The following is a 20,461-nucleotide window of genomic DNA, read 5'->3' as shown; positions in this document are numbered from 1 at the left end:
AGGTTGTATAAAATTGGTGTTAATTTCTCTTTAACTATTTCATAGTATTCTCCAGTGTAACCATCTGGGCCAGGAGATTTCATTTTTGAGAGTTTTAGAATTATGAATTAGAGCTTTATATTTACATAGCTTTAAAATCTTCGCATATCTGACTAGGGAAATGTTTTGTCTACTTTACCAGAGGAAGGATGTCAGAGAGGACCACGCTCCACCCTCCCGGGTGACCTCACTGCAGCTGGCAGTTTTCCTTTTCATCCCTTGGGTGATTACAGGTTTAAAGGTGGGGAGGGCAGGATGCCTCCCTTGTGGGTACCCTAGGTGTTTCCTCACAGGGCAGGCCGTGGACGCTGAGAGTGAGATCAGGATGCATCACAAGGGTCCTACATTAGGGAAGAAGCAAGGGCACCAGGTGGGGTGTCCCCAGCAGCACCCATCCTCTCGTGGTTACAGCGCTGGATAACGAACAGCAGGTGCCAATCTGGAGACAGGCACACAGATGAAAAGTCCTAGGCGAGGGTCCCAGCCTCATACACACCATGCTGTCGATATTATCACTGCAACTGTAACAGCAAAGGGAGGCAGGTGTTGGGCATTAAAAGAAGAGCGTGTGAAAGTCGGAGGGGAAGACCATATCGGAAGATCCAGACTGCACCCTGGGTTACACGCAAGGATGAGCCCTGAGGCTGCAAGGTCCTTATGAGGGCAGGTTCAGCTTCACAGGCCTCTTTGATTCTGTGTGCAAACTGTAGACCCACTGTGCACACTCTGAGCACACAGCTGCGTGAGCAGGTGCTTGAATCCCAGCTGGCTCAGAGGGCTGCAGGCTGCCTGGGGCGGAGTCTCCGAGCTGGCTTGGTGCCTTTCTGCACTGGACTCCTTCCACGGCAGACCTGAGCCTGCACTTCCCAGATGGCAGCTGCGCCCTGTTTGGCCTTCTTGGGGACACTAATGAATTGCTTTGGTACCTGAGGATGGCAGTAGCAGGAGAAGGTGGTGATGAGAAGCTGGCAGGAGCCGGTATGGGTTTGCCATGTAGGGTTGGGGGGCTCAGGTTTACGCAGCTTGCTTTAGGTCACATAGTAAGTGGCAGAGTCAAGGCCTGCATCTAGATCGTGACATAAGGGTTGTACATAATGTGCTTCAGTTTCCTCATTTGTATAACAGAGAAACTAATGGTCCTTACCTCCCAGTATGGTCATGAGGATTAAATGAGATAATCATGTGGCAACCTAGCACATGGCCTAGATAGAGCATGGTAAGTGCTCAATAATATTAGCCATTATTATTATTAATATTAACATGCCATTCAATCACCAAAGGCAGAATTACAATGATGATAGCAAAAATTTAGCATGAACACAAGTATGGTGACTTTAGAGTTGTTTCTAGTTCCTAAGCATGTTTGGCATTTCATTAGAAACTAACTTGAAGCTGTGGCATTTCCCCCGATGCCAGCCCCCTGAACTCACCTGTCAGCCTGTCTATCTGCCTTGGTCTCAGATGGAGTGACTGTTCTGCCTGCCCCTCAGAACCTCTCTGTACAATCAACCAACATGAAGCATGTCTTGACATGGAGCCCAGTGATTGTGCCTGAAGAAATAATACACTATTCTGTCGAGTACCAAGGGTGAGTTTTGTTTTTTGTGTTTTTTTTTTTTTAGTTTTTCTCTTTTAGACATTAGTTGATTCCTCTCCAGGAATCACAACCTTCATTCCAGAGCTCAAGGAGGCTTTGTGAGCCCAGGGAGAGGTTATTTCCCATGATCTGCATCCTCTGTCTGCATGGGCACTGAGAGAGTTGAAGCAACAAGGGAAATTGTCCCATGGATTTGACAGTGAACTCCCTGGGAGCACAAACATGTATAAAGACTTTTTGGTGAAGCTTCTTTCCAACAATGAGTCAATTGTCTAATGCTGAAGAAAATTTTAAGAAGAAACAAGTTTGTCTCTGACTTGAGGTGGAGAAATCACTGGGGACTCAGATCTTTTGGGGGTGGGGGAGACCTCAGTTTTTCCTGACTGTGTGCTTGCCCCTAGAAGCCAAAACAAATTGTGATCCTATAGGTCAGCTGGCCCTTCTCCAGGTGTCCAGGCCCTCGGAGCTGTCAAGGAGTGACAGGGGCACAGAAGGTGCTCAATATATTTCATTAACAGTTTATACAAACTGAACAACTACACGTGCAGACATTCTCTTAGGCTCACGGGTACAGTTGACAAAGCTTCTGGACAGAGGGAGCTTACATTTAGAGGAGACAGTAAAAAGGTAAAGAAATAAGTACACGAGGTCTGCACTGTCCAGTGTGGTAGCCACTAGACACAGACAGCTATTTAAATTTAAATTAATCAAAATTAATCAAAGTTAAATTAAATTAAATTAAAATGTCTGTTTCCCAGTCGTACGAGCCACATTTCAAGTTCTTAATAGCCACATGCGGCTAGTAGCTACCATATAGAACAACAGGGATACAGAACATTTCCACCAACACAGAAAGTTCTATCAGGCAGCATTGCTGTAGGTAAGTTCAGATAGAAATCAGCTCTAGGAGGAAGCTAAAAGGCTGATGCAACAGAGAGTTTCTTCTGTGGTAGCTTTTTATCAGATGGTCGGGGAAGGTCTGTCTGAGGATGTGATATTTAAGCCAATATCTGAAGGACAGGAGCAGGCAGCCAATGGGAATGCAGGGGCAGAGCATTTGAGACACAGCGAACGTGACAGCCTGTCGGAGGGAGGGCAAGGAGGCCTGTGTGGAGGGAGCATCACGTTTAGGGGTGTAATGAGAAGGCCAGAGAGTCTTGTAGGCCATGGGAGAGAGTTTGGATTCCGTTCTAGACTCTTTGGAATTCACTAAGGAGACAAATATGATGCTCTGCTGAGTGATGCATGGTTTGAAGACTGGCAGGAAAGGAAGCAGGAAAATCAGGAGACACACAGCAAGGCAAGGGATGACAGTGGCTGAGACTGGGGTGGTGAGCATGCAGATGGAGAGACTGGGACAGAGTGGGGTTTATGCTTGGGTCTCCCTTGTCTGGTGAGAAGGAGTAAGGAAGAAAGGGTGGTCGGTGAGGGAGGAGAGGGGAGAAATGGGTATGGAGCAAATGCTTGTTTTCCTGACCCATACAATGTCAGTGGATGCAACAGTTACTTGAAACCATCATTGAGCCTGGGTAGAAGGGGCTGGTGTGACGCTGTCCCCTCCTCTCTTTGGCCAGAGAGTATGAGAGCCTGTACATGAGCCACATCTGGATCCCCAGCAGCTGGTGCTCGCCCACCCAAGAGCCCGAGTGTGACATCACTGATGACATCACCGCCACTGTACCATACAGCCTCCGGGTCAGGGCCACCCTGGGTTCACTGACCTCAGCCTGGAGCACCCTGAAGCACCCCTTTAATCGAAACTCAAGTAAGGCTCTTCTCTCCTCACTCCCCCGCCCCCAGCAGCCTCCCCTTCAGGAACCATGCTCACTGAGACTGTTGGGATTCTTTTCAGCATCAAATTAGTCTTGCAAAGCCAGAGTACTGTGAACATCAACAGCCCTAACTGCTCCATTTTAAAAAGTCAGCTGCTTCCCACAGGCCCTCCCTCTCATATTGAAAGAGACTTTGGAAGTCAGTCCTGTCTCTGGAAGGAAAACTGCTCTGGAAGTGGGGAGATGGGGCTAGGATGGCCTCTCCCTACCCTAGTAGTGCCTCATAAATCTTACACTGCCTCCCATCTGGGGCCTCGCTAACTCCATCTTTGTTGCTCTGTGAGCATCTTCTTCGTGCAATAGGGTCTATACATGATTAGGAACAGTCCTTTGGAAATAAGTAACTTTTCTATAGCAATAGAACCTGGAAAATAATTGAGAAAGAAGTAAGGGAAGAGGGCTTCCCTGGTGGCGCAGTGGTTGAGAGTCCGCCTGCTGATGCAGGAGACGTGGGTTCGTGCCCCGGTCCGGGAAGATCCCACATGCCACAGAGCAGCTGGGCCCGTAAGCCATGGCCGCTGAGCCTGCGCGTCCGGAGCCTGTGCTCTGCAACAGGAGATGCGACAACAGTGAGAGGCCCGTGTACCGCAAAAAAAAAAAAAAAAAAAAAAAGTAAGGGAAGAATCCAGATTGGTGACCAAATACGGCAGAGTGCAAATAATGGCCAGTGTGTAGAAGGGTGTGTGTGGGGAACCGCAGTAGCAGGGTCTGGATGCCGGGGGCGAGGAAGCAGCTTGTCACATGGTGAAGGGCTTTGACATAAAGCTTGATCAAGTCGGAAGAGGAGGGCCACAGAAGAAGAGAAGGTCTAGACCAGGTCTGTCTTACAGAACAATCACTCTGGCTGTGGTGTGAAAAGTGAACTGGAGTAGGACAAGCCTTCAGGGCAGGTGAACGGTGAGGACGGGGTTGTAACACTCCAGCTGAGCCAAGGTGGGTCCTGATCCCAGAAGTGGGGAAGGGATGGGAAGAAGAGGACAAGTTCTAGAGACATTGCTGAGTTAGAAAGGACAGCGCTTGGGGACCAGTTACTGGGAGACAGAATGGGGAGAGATAATGATGGCATCCATCTTCCAGATGGTGTTAGTGGGAGTGTCACCCAAGGAAGAGAACCCAGGAGGAGCGACTGGTCTGAGGAATAAGAGTTGCTGCTGGCTTTGGGCTCTTTGAGATTGAGATGCCTATAGGATATCATGCCATGGATGTCTGATTGGCAGTTGGAAATCAGGCCCTTGGGCTCAGACAGGTCAAGGTTAGACACACAACACAAAATTAATAGCTAGTGGCTTGAGAGCAGGTGAGATGTCCAGGGACAAGACATAAGGACAAAGAACCCAGGATAGGCTCCTGGGAAACCTTAGGTTTAAAAAGAGGGTAGAGGGAAAGTCACTGGTAGGTGCTGGGTGGGGAGAGGGTCATGGAGGGGAGAGCGGATGAGCTGCTGCTGGGCCTGAAGGAGGCCCCTAAATGGGTCCTTGAGAAAGTGGCTTCATGGAGCCGTGGTGATGGTGGACAGGCTGCCAGCTGGAGGGTTGAATGGAGGTGGAAGGGGCAGGGCAGGTGTGGATGATAACGTGACCAGTTGGGACATGCAGGAAAGGCAAGGGAAAGGCCTGTGGTGACCTGTTTTCTTGGTGTGGCAGGTGACCCTCTGCTGGGAGTGAGGACAAAGGAAGGTTTGGGGCAGTAATGGAGTGAGTCAAAGGTTACTGAGGACTATATGAGATTGGGTAGAAATTAGGACGGTTAGAAGGTGAGGGAGTCCACGCTAGAAGGGGCTGAGGAAGGTGAATTTGAAGGGGAATTTGGCCCTCTAGAGTCAGGCAGGTGGGGTTGAAATCCCAGATCAGCCCCTTGAGTCCTCATCTGTAAGAAGGGCAACAGTTTGCCTCACTGGGTAGTTGTGGACAAGATGAAAAGTGCAAAGGCTCAGGGCGGTGCTGTCTTATCATAGCACTCAGCTATTGGTAAATATTAATATTAATTACCCAAGGGATGCCCAGAGTTGAGAGCCAGAGAGCAGAGGAAGGAGGGAAGAGCTGGGGGCAGCAGTGGGACCATTGGAATGGATACCAATAGAAATTTTGGTGCCGAATGTGGGCTCCTCTTCCCAGTCTCTTTCTCTAGGCACTGGGAGGATATGGTGGAGGCAGTGGGATCCCATTGCAGGCCCTGGGGAAGCCTGAGAGGCGCTGGAGGGTAGTGCAGCTTTGCCTCTGCCTGCTGTGCCTGGGCAGCACCCAGCACCACCTCCCTTTGGCTCCTAGAAGCACGGGCTCCAGCCAAGGTCATTGCTGGTGGCTGGCAGCTGTTGGAAAGGAAGGCACGGGACATTTGGAGATTGAGGGAGTGCCTACAAAGCTATGGGGGCGGGTGTGTGCAGTAGCAACTTGTGCTTGAGAAGGCCAATATAAACAGGAAAAGGGCCACTGCAGGAGGAGCTGAGGAAGGGAGTCTCTGTACCTGCCCCAGAAGCTGCTCCTGTGTGGTCCCCATGCAGGTGAAGTTAGCTGCAGAGCTGGGTTGCAATCAAGACTCTCAAGGGCATTACGTCTGTTCTTTGGCCTTTGAAAAAGGCCACGCTGACTTCTCCCAAGACATATGAAAAATCTTATTTTAAGGCTCTCTTGAAAAGGATCTCCTACTCTTAAAGGGAAGCCTGTTGAGAGCAGAGGTTCTTAACCTCAATTATATGAATTCATGTCACAGGGAAGCTTTAGAACCACTTATCTCCAGGGCCCAAGCCTAGAGTCTGATTTAAGCGATCTATGTGCATCCTGTTCATTGGGAGTTAAAAAACACCCCACAGCAGAGTCTAGAAATGTGGAAAGACATGGACTCAAATTCTGGCCATTAACTGTGTGATTCTGGGAAAGTCATTCAACCTCTCTGAGGCTGTTACATTATCTGTACGATAAGAACAGTATTTACCTTCTTAAGCTTGCTGGATGGATTAAATGAGATAAGTTTGTAGAGTACATAGGACAGAAGTTCTTGTCCCAACTTTGTCAAAAAATTCTCTGAACTGAAATGACATTAGGTCATTTTGTCTAATTCTAATCTCAACATAGATGGAGATCAGGGAATCCAATTCTAATCATGTTTGACTTAAAACTGGAGGAGTCAAAACATCTCTCTCCCTACTGGAGGTGTTTCAGACGCAGTTCTAGTGGTGCTGTATGCTCATATGAAGCCTCTGAACTGGGTATGTTTTGTACAGTTGGTCCCTGACTTTCCAAGTCCTCATGTTCCTTTTCCAGGCAGCTCTTCAAATGCCAGGAAATACTTTGTTCTCTGAAAACTCCCTGCAGGAACTGCCTTTCTTTTGAGTGTCCACTGACCCCAGTGCAGGAGGATGTAGCCCAGAACACACTCTGCTAAACTTGCCAAGCCAAGGCCAGCAATTGCGGTGGCCCCTCTGGTCCTGCAGCATCTGGATCTGAGAGGCAAGTCTGGATCCATCATCAGTAACCAGGGACTAAAGACTGTCTGTGTGGGCCCTTCTGTTCTTGTTCTCCTGATAGGAAAGTATCCATGGGGGCTGCTGGCCTCTCTGTTTGGGATCCAGTAATATGAAGGATGGTGCTTGTGCTTATGCTGTAAATTTCTAGAGCTGATTATTGGAATTTGTAAAACCCTCTGATTTTCTAACATCTTCCATTAAGGATATGAGATTGAAGAATCCTTGGACTGAGAATAGAGAGGCCAACCCATCCACAGGCTGCTGATTTGCTGATGTTTGAGAGTTAGCAGCAGCCGGTATATATAACTGATCTATGCGAATTGTAGTAAGTTGCTGTCATTTGTTTTTTTTTTTTTTTTTTTGCGGTACACTGGTCTCTCACTGTTGTGGCCTCTCCCGTTGCGGAGCACAGGCTCCAGACGCACAGGCTCAGTGGCCATGGCTCACAGGCCCAGCCACTCCGCGGCATGTGGGATCTTCCCAGACCGGGGCACGAACCTGTGTCCCCTGCATTGGCAGGCGGACTCTCAACCACTGCGCCACCTGTCATTTGTTTTTTTCATTTGCTCATCATTCAAAAAGTGTCTACTGAGCACCTGCTGAGTACAGGAGAGGATCAGTGTACACGCCTCTGCACACTGTGAAGCCATATCCAAACCCCTCCCCTCCCATGAGCCTGACATGTTTCTACTGATGGCTTGGTCATGGTCTCCCTGGACAAAACTCAGTCTTGTCTGGGGCTGGCTTTGATTCTTTCCTTGTCTTGCCAACAGCCATCCTCACCCCACCTGGGATGGAGATCACCAAGGATGGCTTCCACCTGGTTATTAAGCTGGAAGACCTGGGGCCACAGTTTGAGTTCTTCGTGGCCTACTGGAAGAGGGAGCCTGGTGCCAAGGTGAGACTTCCACCCTTGGCCTTTGAGTTAGACTTTGGAGAAGCAGTCACAGACCTCCGAGAGCTGGATGAGGAAAGCCAGCCCCTGCAGTGCTTGCTGTCTGGGGTGGCCTGAGGATGAGCGGGCCTGGGTGAAGTGTGGGAAAGGAGAGATGGGTGTAGGTTGACAATCCCGGCAGCCTCTTCCTCAAAGGACTGCCTTGGTCCAACCCAGACTGTGGCTGGGAGCTGTCTCAGGCCACGTTTGCTAAAGTATGAGGGCTGCCTCCTTGCCCTAAACTCTGCCATAGTTGGATCCATGATACCTTTTCAATGCATTTCTTCTCCCTCATCAGCATGTCTTCTCAGCCATTCTCCCTGCTGTTTACAGGCGGCAGACCAGGGTGTTCCAGATCAACTGGATGATTTCAAAAGCATATGAGGCTGGCACAAGGCTCTCGAGGGTGTGTATCTGGGCAGCGTGCAGAAGTCGGGGCAGAGAGTCAGGAGCTGGCTGATAAACAACCCTAATTCTGAGCCAATGGGCCACCTGGAATGCCTAGATGGGGCGCTGCCCTACCCTGTGGAATGGATGCCGCGGGCTAGGCTGGGTGGGAGGTCAGCTCTCCCAGAGGGAGTGGCCAAGCATCCTGCAGCCACAGCAGCAGAAAGGATGGAGCTTGGGCAGACCTGTGGAGGCCCTGTCCAAGCTGAAATGGTGACAAGGCCCACTCGAGTCAGCACAAGGAAAAATAGGCTCTGTCACAGGGATTAATATGGTGCTATAAGGGGCTCTCACAGACTCCATGATCAGAGCAGGCCCAGAGCCAGGCTGCAGCACAGCCTCACTTGCCCAGGGGCCCCCGTCTGTGGAGTCTCTGATTCCCTCCAGTGGGCCCTCTCTATTGCACTCTTTCCGTGGCCCTCTCCCCAGCTTGCTCGCAGGCCCTCACCACTCCTTCCTGCACATGCCTATGGCTGTGCCTTACCAGGCCTGACTCCTCCTCGCCATGTCCTCTCCCCTTGGTCCCTGCTTCTAGCTGCAGGTATCAGTTCCCCAAGATCAGTTCCTAGCAGAGGAAATCTGACTGGTACTGCTTGTCTTATCAGGCCAAGCTTAGGGGTCGCCGGTTGCTGGCTGGCCTCTGATAGACCCTTTCCAGGCCAAGGGTACCCCTGACCTAATGCCAGTGTCTGAGGGACAGGTCATGTGCCCTACCACCCACTCAATGGGGACCGTGAGCTGGGTAGCTTCCCCTGGAAGGTGGTATGTGTAGGTGGAACAGGCAACAGCCATGGTTTCCAGCATTTATTCCTACTGGGTCAGGGCCCAGTGGTAGGAGGTGGCACTGCCAGGCAGAGGGAGTCGAGTGCGGGACTGATCAGGGCCTCGGCTGGCTGGGAGCATGCAGATCCCTAGGATTCTTCGGGAGGTGCAGAGCCAGTGCTGGGAGAGGAGCCCGTGTCCTGAGCCACCTGGGCCTGGCCCAGACGAGTCTCCACAGATTCAGACGCAGAGCACAGCCCTCAGGGGGTGAGTGGGGGTGGAGGGGCGTGCAGATGGATGGACAGACAGTGGATGGATGCAAGTGTGAGGAGGCACTGCCCACAGGCCCCAGTGTTCCTGTGTACTGATCCCCCTGGCAGCAGTGGCCCGGCCAAGCCCCCAGTCAGATTTCTGACCTTCAGGTCTCTGTCCAAATATTACCCTATCAGAGAGGTCTTCCCTAATCCCTATTCTGGTGCCTCCTCATCACTCTCTACCTCTTTGCCCTGCTTCATTTTTCTTCATAACCCTCATCACCACCTGATGTGTGTTATATATGGTCTGTCTTACCCCACATAAGCTCCACGAGACCAGGAACTTTGTTTTGTTCAATGCTGTGTCCCTGTTTTGTTCAGTGTTTACACCAGTGCCTGGCACACCGTAGGTGCTAAAGAAATAAATAAATATTTAAGAATGAATGAATGAATAAATGAATGAATGAGAGGAACATTCTGTATGCATCTTGGAAAGGAAATATTTACAGCTTCCCTTCCCTCCTTCTCCCTCTTTTGTGTCCTGCTTCCCCCAGAGTGTAACTGTTTTCTGTTTTCCTAAAGGAACACGTCAAGATGGTGAGGCGCGGGGGCATTCCGGTGCACCTGGAAACCATGGAGCCAGGGGCTGCACACTGCGTGAAGGTCCGGACGTTCGTGAAGGCCATTGGGAGGCACAGTGCCTTCAGCCAGACAGAATGTGTCAAGGTGCAAGGTAAGGCCGCCTGTCTGCCCCTCCTGGGCGATGCTCGTTGCTTGCTGCCTCCTCTGGTTCTGAGTATCCCCTCGGTTTCCCTGACCTGCTCCCCCAGGCTGGGTAGATCCTGTGGTGAAATTGTTCTGTGTTCTAATCCCCCCAGAAGAGAGTCCACCCTGGGGCTGGGCAGGGGTCACTTGGCAGCTGTCTAGAACACTTTTCCCTGAAAGCTCCCGAGGCCTGAGGCCAGATGTTGCAAGGCTGGTTGACCCGGTGGCAGCTGCCTGGGTATCAGAGGGGGGTGCTAGTGAGGCAGCCGGGGCCTGAGCGTCGGACCTCGTGTGGACGTAGCCCACTGTGTAGCATGGCTGCGCTCAGCTGGGAGGGGCCTGATAGAAAGTTTGTAGAATCCTCTTGTTTGACTTAATTTTTTCCCTTGAATTTTTTATGGTTTAAAAGCCTGCAGTGAAAACAAATAAAACAAAACCCCATATCCCATGATTTTGCCACACAAACACCACGAGTGATATTTGTGTTTAACTTTTTAGTTTTTTAAAAATTATCATTTTGAGGGCTTCCCTGGTGGCGCAGTGGATGAGAGTCTGCCTGCCGATGCAGGGGACACGGGTTCGTGTCCCGGTCCGGGAAGATCCCACATGCTGTGGAGCGGCTGGGCCCGTGAGCCATGGCCGCTGAGCCTGCGCGTCCGGAGTGTGTGCTCCGCAACGGGAGAGGCCACAACAGTGAGAGGCCCGCGTACCGCAAAAAAAAAAAAAAAAAAAAAAAAAAAAAGATAAGGTACGTGTGGAACCGCCTTCCTCATCCATGTAATTCCCACCCCTCCCCCAGAGGTATTAGCTTTTTGTATATCCTTCTAAAGACTTCTCAATACATTTACAAGTAAATGGGAATATACTTTTATATATTTCCCCTCCTTTTAGCACAAATGTTAGTACACTCCATGCACTGTTCTGGATCTTGTCTTTTTCACTTTACATATCTTGTAGATTTTTCCATATCTGAAAAGAACTTTTTCATCCTTCTTTGTAGCTACATAGTATTCCACTGTATGTATATATAACTAATTCAACTAGCTCCCTATTGATGGGTGTTTAGTTTTTTTCCCCCAATATTTTGCTATTACAGCCAATGCTTTCATTAATTACCTTGGGCATAGATCATTTGCTGGTATATTTGAAGGATAAATTCCTAGAAGTAGAGTTGCTGGGTCAAAGGGCTGTTAGCCTTTGTGTAGACACATGCTGTCGTTGAATTATATATACACTTTGAGTCTGCTTTTTCACAAATAGCACATCCATAACATTTTCCATGTAGATTTTCTGATTACCATTTTATACTACTTTTTTTGGGTCTTTATCTTTTAATTGAAGTATAGTTGCTTTTCAATGTTGTGTTAGTTTCAGGTGTTCAGCAAAGTTATACATATATATATATATGTATATAAATCTATTCTTTTTCAGATTCTTTTCCATTATAGGTTATTACAAGATACTGAATATAGTTCCCTGTGCTATACAGTAGGTCCTTGTTGGTTATCTGTTTTCTTTTTTTTGCGGTACGCGGGTGTCTCACTGTTGTGGCCTCTCCTGTTGCGGAGCACAGGCTCTGGACGCACAGGCTCAGCGGCCATGGCTCACGGCCCAGCCGCTCCGTGGCATGTGGGATCTTCCCGGACTGGGGCACAAACCCGTGTCCCCTGCATTGGCAGGCAGACTCTCAACCGCTGCACCACAAGGGAAGCTCTCTGTTTTATATATAGTAGTGTGTATATGTTAGTCCCAAACTCCTAATTTATCCCTCCCCCAGACCCTCATTTTATACTACGTTTTAAAACCATGTTAGTCAAGCTTGTTAAAAAATTCGAACAACACAGAAGTATATAAAGTAAGAAGTACACGATCTCCATTCTCCCCACACCACTCAGGAGGTTTGCTTTGGCAAGTCTGGCATTTAATCCTCCAGTCATCATGTGATGCCAGTACTCAGAGGCACAACTGGGACTGTACTGTGCTTACTGCTTTGTACCTCGCTCACCTTCACTGGGTATTGCTATTGTGAGCACCTGTTAATGTCAGTACATATAGATCTACCTCATTGTTTAAGAACATGCATAACAAGCCAGTATATGGGTGTGCCAAAGTATATGTAACCATCCCCCATAAATAGGTATATTCTGTGCTTTCCAGTCTTTTGCCACTACAACCCGTGATGCAGCGAACAAGTCTGTATATATCCTAATTCTCATTTTAATAGCTGAACTCCTGACCTGCCATGATGATATCCCATGATGTATTAAATCATCCTCCATTGGGGGTATTTAGATCATTGCCATCTGCTTTTGAAGATGATGTTCATTCACTGATTCATTCATTCATTCAGTGAATAATTATTGAGCACTGACTCTGTGCCACCTGCTGGCCCCGTCACTGGGATACAGCAGGGAAGTCCCTGTCCTCACCGAGCTTACCTTCTAGTTGGGGAGACAGGCTACAAGGCAGTAAACAAATGAGATGGTGTCCCTTGGTGGTACGTGCTATGAGAAAGCACACCAGAGCGTGCTGGGGTGGCGGAAGGTGCAGAGGTGCTGCTTTGGGCAGAGAGGGGGGCTGGTTATGCGAGGCCGTTGCTCTAATAAAGATGTTGCTGTGAACTGCTTTCTGCATATGTTTCCTTCCTTGGAATTATTGTTTGGAATCCACTCACAGGAGTGAATGAAAGAGTATGAACATCTGTGTATCTCTTGATGTGTACTGCCAACATATTTTCCAAAATCATTGATACAAACTGTGGGGACCCCAGCCATCTGGAAGAGCCCACCAGCTTCTCTGCAGCTGCATTGGCTGTGGCACCCTTCACATCCTGGGTGAGCAGTCCAGCCCAGAGGGGCTAAACGAATAGGACAGAGAGATGGGAAGGTAACCTGTCCCCCCCTTCCGCATCTCCAGACGTTCAGACTTGGCACTTTCTGATACATCACTTAGTAGAATTTGGAGCCAGCCCTACCTGTGTGACCTGGGGTAAGTCACTTAACCCTCGCAGGGGCTTGATATATGAGTTATTATGTGACTGTGTTCTGAATTCAGCATTTTCCTCCATCACACGAATCAATGCCAAGAGTAAGTTGTGAAATACACTTTGTTTTCAGTTACTGCCCAGCTCCCTTCTGGGCTGTTCTCTTTTGGTGCTTCCCCCTCATCCTGCCCGGGGCCTGGCCCTCTGCCTTCTTCCTGGCAGTGGCTCAGAGGTACGTGCAAATACAGCTAGTGGCTTAACAGATGATGCTCCTCCCTTTCCCTTCCCAAGAAAAAGATCGTAATCTTCCTTGGCTTTCTGGAAACCAATCTAGATTCTAGAAAAATGGTTTTAATGGTGGTCATTTCGGTCACTAGGGCACACATCAGATGTCAGGGTGTTGGCATCTGCTCTCTTGGCCAGTGTGCAGAGCCAGATCCAGGAAAGCGAGGGAGGCCCAGGATTGTCTCCTAAGCCGGTTCCTGTCTTTCCATTTCTAGGAGAGACCCTGCCGCTGGCACTGGCTCTGTTCTCATTTGTGGGCTTCATGCTGATCCTCGTGGTTGTGCCGCTCTCCATCTGGAAAATGGGCCGGCTGCTCCAGCACTCCTGTTGCCCCGTGGTGATGCTCCCCGACACCTTGGTAACTGTTCTTTTTCCTTTCAGCATGAGGCTGACCCGATGTAGTCTGGGCCTTAGTGGGGCAGGGACACACATATCGTGGGTTTACAAGCATTTGCACAAAGAGGGGAGAAGAGTACTTATAGGAATTCCCTCCTAGTCAGAGGGGCTGGGAGACGTCCCATCACCAGGGGGTGGTGGCCTTCCCCAGGCTCCCATCAGGCCTCTGCTCCTTGCCCCCAGGTCCTGGCACGGCCAAGGCAGCAGGTGTGTAGCCCAGCCCAGGAGGCTCTGCATTCCAGGAGTCATGCATAGTCTTACCCTGAGGACCGGCCTACCGAGCCTTCTTACCTCCCTCCCATCATTGTAACAGCAGCTGCATCCAGAAATATGTTCCAACACAACATAGTCAGTTCATACGCCAAGAGCCTCATGGGTCCTCAGGGTGAAGTGCACGTGTGTGAAATTAGGGCGCGTGGAGTCTGCTTTGCCTTTGGCTGGGGGCAGGGGGACTAGCTGGACCTGTGACTACCGAAGGTGAGGGATCCCAGCTCCTCACAAGCCAGGGTTCTTATCTTACTCCTGAGGTCACTGGGCCATAGACCTGAGTGTCTCCAGTGGGGACAGGCCCTGTGTGCTGTGCCAGGGTCGGGGAAAAGCAAAAGCAGGTCTCCAGAGATCCCCACACGTTGCATCTGTCTGCTTCCTGTGCACCCTAGCCCCCCACCTCTGCCCCAGACCTCAACCCACCGAGCAGTGCAACAGAACACAACAAAATAATAACAAACAAAAGCAAACCCATCCCTGTCCCCTCAGGGATATCTCACCCTTCTGTCCTGGGAGGATGGGGTTAGCAGTCAGCTTCTTAGAAGCAGCTAGAGCCAGAACTGCCTGCAAGCTATACATTCCTGTAGTTCCTTGTCAGCCAGGAGTTACCCTGGAAGGGTCCCTCTTGTGACATCACAGGGCCCTGAGAGCACAGGCCATGCTCCCCCTTCACAGGAGGACTAACCCTCCCTGCAGTCCAGTCCTCAGGACACCCTGCACACCCCACCATATGATCCTAGTGTCAGCTCTCTTTCTTTCCAGCAGTTTAGGGAGTCATGACTCCAGGGGACACTGGTCCAGAATTAAGCACCAGGCATCGTTCTGAGGCTTTACGGATATTTGCTCATTTCATTTGCCCCTTTTCATAATGTTTACCAACCAGTGTTCTTTACATCGGTTCCCCCTCCAGCCCCTCTGGATGACTAAAGGGTTTACTGCTAAACATAAAGGCAGTGGGATGTATCAAACATAGGAGACAGGGCTGGCCTGCATCCCCTTCAGCAAGAACTTGAGGGGCTCAGAGTTCCCTGAAGCACAAAAGGATGTGTATTCTGCTGTTGTTGGGTGGTGTTTTATAAATATCAGTTGGACCAAAATGTTTAATACTGTTCAGATCATCTTTGTCCTCACTGATTTTGTTGGAATAGTTCTATTAGTTATTGAGAGAGAGACAACAAAATCTCTAACTATGAGTGTAGATGTGTCTGTTTCTCCTTTCATGTCAATTTTTCCTTCATGTGTTTTGAACCTGTTTTAGGTGCATACATATTTATGATTGATAGGTCTTCCTGAATAATTGAGTCTTTTATCATCGTGAAATGTCCCTCTTTATCTCTGGCAGTATTCTTATCCTGATATCAATATAGCCCTTTTTTGTTTACTGTTTGTAGGGTGTATCTTCTTCCATATTTTTATCTTAAACTTATGAGTGTTCTCAAATTTAAATGGTGTCTCTTAAAGCAGCACAGAGGTTTTTTGCTTTGTTTTGTTTTGTTTTGTTTTTTAAGTGAATCTGTTCCAACAATCTCTGCCATTTAATTGCAATGTTTAATCCATTAACACTTAATTCTAGTCCTCTCACTTCCTAACTTTTCTATTTGCACCCATATTTGTTTTCTGGTTCTTCTGTTCATGGCACCAAGAGAGACCTGCCCTCAGCTCCTCAGGGAACTGTAAAAAATGGGAAACTCACCCAGAGACATTCCCTTCTTCCAAGTGTCAACTTTTGGTTGCTCTCCTGTGACTTAAGGAAGTTGGTTTCATATTTTGATCCGTTTTTGAAGTTGCTATCTGCAGGAAGATCGGTCTGATTGGTGCTCCTCTGCCGTTAGTAGAAGCGGAGCCCTGCAGTAAAGGAAGAACCCCTGAATGAACCCAAAACGATGATGATGGGAGGGGAGCATTCCTGGCTCAGCAGGTCACTAGCTCTTCTTTTCCACACACGTAAAAAGCTCAGCCTCCTCAGCTGGACTCCACTGGGTAGTTACCCTTTACGGCTTTCCTCTCAACTCTGTTCCCATGCTTACCCTCTACTCACGAGCTCTTGCATTCCTAATACCCTCCTTCAATTTCCCTCTTCTGGTCCTACATTCAATGACCTAGCAGAGTTCCCTCCCAGGACCCAGTGTGTTGTTAGGGAGCCACAGAGTAAAGGGCCAGGGAAAGAACAATGTAAAGGGTCCGTTCCCTGTAGAATTTCAGGTGCACAAGGAAAGCCCTCCAATGGCAAGAGCTCCTATGAATCCTAATGCATTATGAGCCATACCCTAAAAATAGCTTTTGGAGAAAACCAAGCAACTGAGATGAGACCAGAGACAAGGACATTCTTTTTTTTTTTTTTTATTCATTTATTTAGGCTGCACTAGGTCTTAATTGTGGCATGCAGGATCTTCGTTGCGGCATGTGGGCTTCTTAGTTGCGGCATGTGGGCTTCTTAGTTGCGGCATGGGACTCTTAGCTGCGGCATGCATGCAGGATCTAGTTCCCTGATCAGGGATCAAACCTGGGCCCCCTGCATTGGGAGTACAGAGTCTTACCCACTGGACCACCAGGGAAGTCCCGAGACAAGGAGATTCTATGAGAGAATGACCACTTTTGTTCGTGGAAGGTAAATGCCATGACCCTTGACCACCTTTTGCTTCTCTGTTCCCCTTACCATCCTTCCTACTTTGTTCTAGTGTCTGTTCCTACATGCATTCTTTTCCATAAGGCTTTTAATTTGTATTCTGTTTCTCTCCAGATTTTAACATGGACAGTTTCTCTGAGTGTATGCATTTCCCACAGTGTTTTGTGAGAAATAGATAGCTAGTGTCCATCAAATCCCAAATAAGTTCTGGAGCTGCACATCACCACCACCATCTCCCCCCTCTCAGCCTTTACTTTAGCACAGCCTAGCTGTGCTTCAGCATTTGCACTGGTCATAGATAATCCTCCAAACTATTAAAAAGCAACTTCCAGCCAACCTTGCAAAGACCATGCATCTTTCCAATTAAACCATGGAAAATTACCAAGTGGAAATCCTCGACAAGGCTTCAAAAAGTCCTATTGAGTTTGTAAATGTTTAATTTGTCTGTTTGGATTAAACATTTCATGTCTTCATCTATAATTTTACAGTTGGTGATGGTTGCACTCTGAAATATACCATTAAGAATGTCTTTCCATTCAAGTTTTTATCACCAAGTAACAGTCTATGGCAAAAATATATATGCAAGGAAAATTATACTAAGACTGCTCGGTGTGTGTTCCCTATTTTAAAATATAATGTATTTTCCTTGTCTTTTATCCATAATTGCTTCATGGGGATGGAGGCTTTGGTGCTAAAGGTTCTTTGTTTCCTTTCTGTGACTCACTTTATTCTTTCTCTTCTTGCTGTCACATTCCACTGTAATGTGGGTAGCAAACATCAAGATGGCCTCAAGTTAGTCATCTCTAAATTGAGATGTGCTCCAATGGGCCATCCCAAGTCTGACTTTGTGTGCTTCATAGAAAGTGGAGTTTGTGAGCCCAGATGCCTCTGGGGCCCAGACAGATTTAAAAAAAAAAAAAAAGAGTGTACAGTGCAATAAATGGGATTTAATAGGGAGAGATAGATAGGAGGACCATGGCAAACATGGCCCAGCTAAAGAAACAAGCTTCTTCTCAGTTCATGCAGTTTGCTGCCAAGAGGGGATTGTTTAGGAGTGCTTCCTAAATTTGAAATGAGAATCCAGAAATCCAGACTTCATAATAAATCTCCTGATTTTCAAATGTTAAGAACAAATTCAAATTAAAAAAAATATATCAGCTGAACCTTGCTTGGAAGTTTGTTCTAAACTATGGGATAACAGTTTTGTACCTTCTGAAATTCTGAGATTACGCTGTTTCACTTTAATGTTCTAGAACGACGCCATCCAGTATGGTAGCTGCTAGCCATATGTGATGATTAAGCACTTGAAATGTGACTAGTCCAAATTGAGATGTGCTGTAACTATGAAATACATGACAGATTTTGAAGACGGTACAAGAAGAGTATAAAATAGTTTATTAATATTTTTATGCGGATTAGATGTTGAAATAATATTTATTTTTAAAATAAAATATATTTTTAAAATTAACTTTACCTATTTCTTTTTACTTTATAAAATGTGCTACTGGAGAATTTTTAATGGCTTATGTAGCTCACATTACATTTCCATCGCAAGGCACTCCGCTAGAGTTTAAAAAGCAATCAGGTATAAGCACTGCAGATGTAGGTAGCCAGTGTCCTGGGAATCTGACCAGACCAGCATCAGGGAATTGGTGGTGGGCTCCACACTGACATCCCATTCAGTGAGCCTTGCTTTCCCATTATTTGCCGGTGGACACCAGGAGTGAGCCCTGTAGCCACCTCTTTACAAACAAGATCAAGGGCAACCGACTAGATGAAGCTAATGTCTCTGGGGATGGGGGTGGAGGAAACCACTGTGCCCACCTGTCTGTGCCCACATGCCACTCTTTAAAGTGATGACAGGGAGGGACTTCCCTGGCGGTCCAGTGGTTAAGACTCTGCACTTCCACTGCAGAGGACACGGGTTTGATCCCTGGTCGGGGAACTAAGATACCACATGCCCTATGGTGTAGCCAAAAAAAAAGAAAAAAGAAAAGTGATGATGGGAAGGGCTGTGGGAGACGCTGTGCAAGACCCAAGTGAGTTTGTTGGAGGCGAACGGTCTAGGGGCGACACTGGGGAGAGTCGCCCTGAAAGGTTGATACCTGCATTTTTACAACCAGTTATGATGATGTATTGGGGTTGCTGGGAGAAGATAGCAGGAATGTGAAGTATGAGTAGGAAGGGACTCCTGTTTATGGAGCACCATCCCTGGACCAGACACCCTGCTAGTGCTGTACGTGGAGCACCTCAGACCAGGTCACTCTTTTCAGAGCTCTCTGGCGGAAGAAGGTTAGATTTTTTGGACCAGAGCTACATTCTGGGCTTCTGTGGGGCAGGGTCCCCTAGGGAGGAGTGCCGAGGAGGCAGAACCCCAAGACATCTGCTGGTCGGTGACCTGGGAGACGATCTCAGTGAAGGTGGGAAGCCCTTGCTCTAGGGGTTAGAATTGTCTTTGGGCTTTTCTGCTGCTGGAAAGTTAATGAATCAGATAGTTGAGGTTTTTGGTGATATACTCCACGATTACTATTACTATGACTATTCACCTAATGAATATGAATGAAAATTGTTTTTCAGAAAATAACCAGTTCACCCCAGAAGCTAATCAGCTGCAGAAGGGAAGAGGTAGAAGCCTGTGTGGTGGCCGGGCTGTCTTCTGAGGAGCTCCTCAGGGCCTGGATCTAGCAGATGAAGTCTAGAAACCTGGTCTGCAGGACACGGGACGGTGAGGGGAAGGGCCGTGCTTCGGCTTTCCTCCAAGGACAAAGGACAAGAGAAGAAGAGCCTGCTGTGTCTGTGTTAGAAGCAACTGTCAGAGGTAGAGTGGTGTGGCCGATGGAGCACTGAGAGGGGGTCAGGGGATGCGACCTCCCCACTGGATCTCTCTGCTGTCCTCTAGGGGGATGACCCTGTGGAAGGTGCTTTGTCTCTCAGTTTTCTCAACTATACAATGAGGGGATTAAGTACCCAACCATTAAACCATATGTATATATATCCACATCATCTCTCCACCACTTGCAGAGCTGTAGGGAAATTGACAACACTGTGCATTGGGATTGGTTCTGCTTTTCTGAAGAGCAGTAGATAACACGTGTAACAGGAATAATCCCAAGCGCTATACACCTGCTGACTTGGAGATCCTGCTTTGCTAGAGGAACCTTGAAGAGGAAAGGAAGGGTGGGTGCAATGGGGTTGATTTCACTTCAAGCCAAATGCCTGCTCAGAGGTGACTGAATGGCTCAGCCAGCTCTCCAAACCATGACCCGGAGGGAGGCCACAGCCCCCTGAAAATGAGCTGCGCACTGATGCTGCAGACACGTGAAATGCTGTACAGGGTAGATAGTGTGTGCACACTGAGGACAGCAGCTAAAATGCATGTGCATGATGAGATGAGACCGCAGAAGGATGTTGATCATAAGTGCGATGTTTGCTGTGTTCCTTTTTCCTGTACTGTTGTTATAGTACTGAATGAAAAATAAAAAGGTGTCACATTGGGTAATCATTGTGGTTTCTTCCAAAAAAGCTGTCTTTAGGGTTCCAGTTATATCATCAACCTTGAGTGCAGGTCACCTGAAGACCACCTTTGGTCAGGAGATGTGGGAGTAGCCCCAGGTAGGGGATGGGGCAGGGAACCAGCGAGGGGCAGCGTCTGGCTGCATGGGAAACGTGACTGAAGCAGCTGGCCAAAGCCTCATCCGGCCAGGATGCTCCTGCGTCTTCCTGGAGGCCTCGTGATACAGGAAATCCCTTGGGGACCTCTTTTCCTTAAGACAGCTCCTCGGGTGTCCTTAACTCTCCTAGCATGTTCATC

General features: G+C 48.3%; 1 protein-coding gene across 1 annotated transcript in view; it reads left to right on the top strand.

The window, feature by feature from the left end:
* The window catches only part of IL20RB (interleukin 20 receptor subunit beta), a 40,492-nt gene extending 20,343 nt beyond the window's left edge, over window positions 1-20,149 (top strand). The window contains exons 4-9 of the mRNA XM_060149787.1: window positions 1,501-1,627; window positions 3,211-3,401; window positions 7,705-7,829; window positions 9,911-10,061; window positions 13,577-13,719; window positions 19,228-20,149. Of these exons, the coding sequence (XP_060005770.1) occupies window positions 1,501-1,627; window positions 3,211-3,401; window positions 7,705-7,829; window positions 9,911-10,061; window positions 13,577-13,719; window positions 19,228-19,335 (845 nt within the window). The 3' untranslated portion in view covers window positions 19,336-20,149. The remainder of the gene's footprint in view (window positions 1-1,500; window positions 1,628-3,210; window positions 3,402-7,704; window positions 7,830-9,910; window positions 10,062-13,576; window positions 13,720-19,227) is intronic.
* Window positions 20,150-20,461: the final 312 nt, after the last annotated feature.

Source organism: Lagenorhynchus albirostris, chromosome 5, assembly GCF_949774975.1.
Source record: "Lagenorhynchus albirostris chromosome 5, mLagAlb1.1, whole genome shotgun sequence".
Lineage (NCBI taxonomy): Eukaryota > Metazoa > Chordata > Mammalia > Artiodactyla > Delphinidae > Lagenorhynchus > Lagenorhynchus albirostris.
This window is presented reverse-complemented; position numbering and strand designations above follow the sequence as displayed.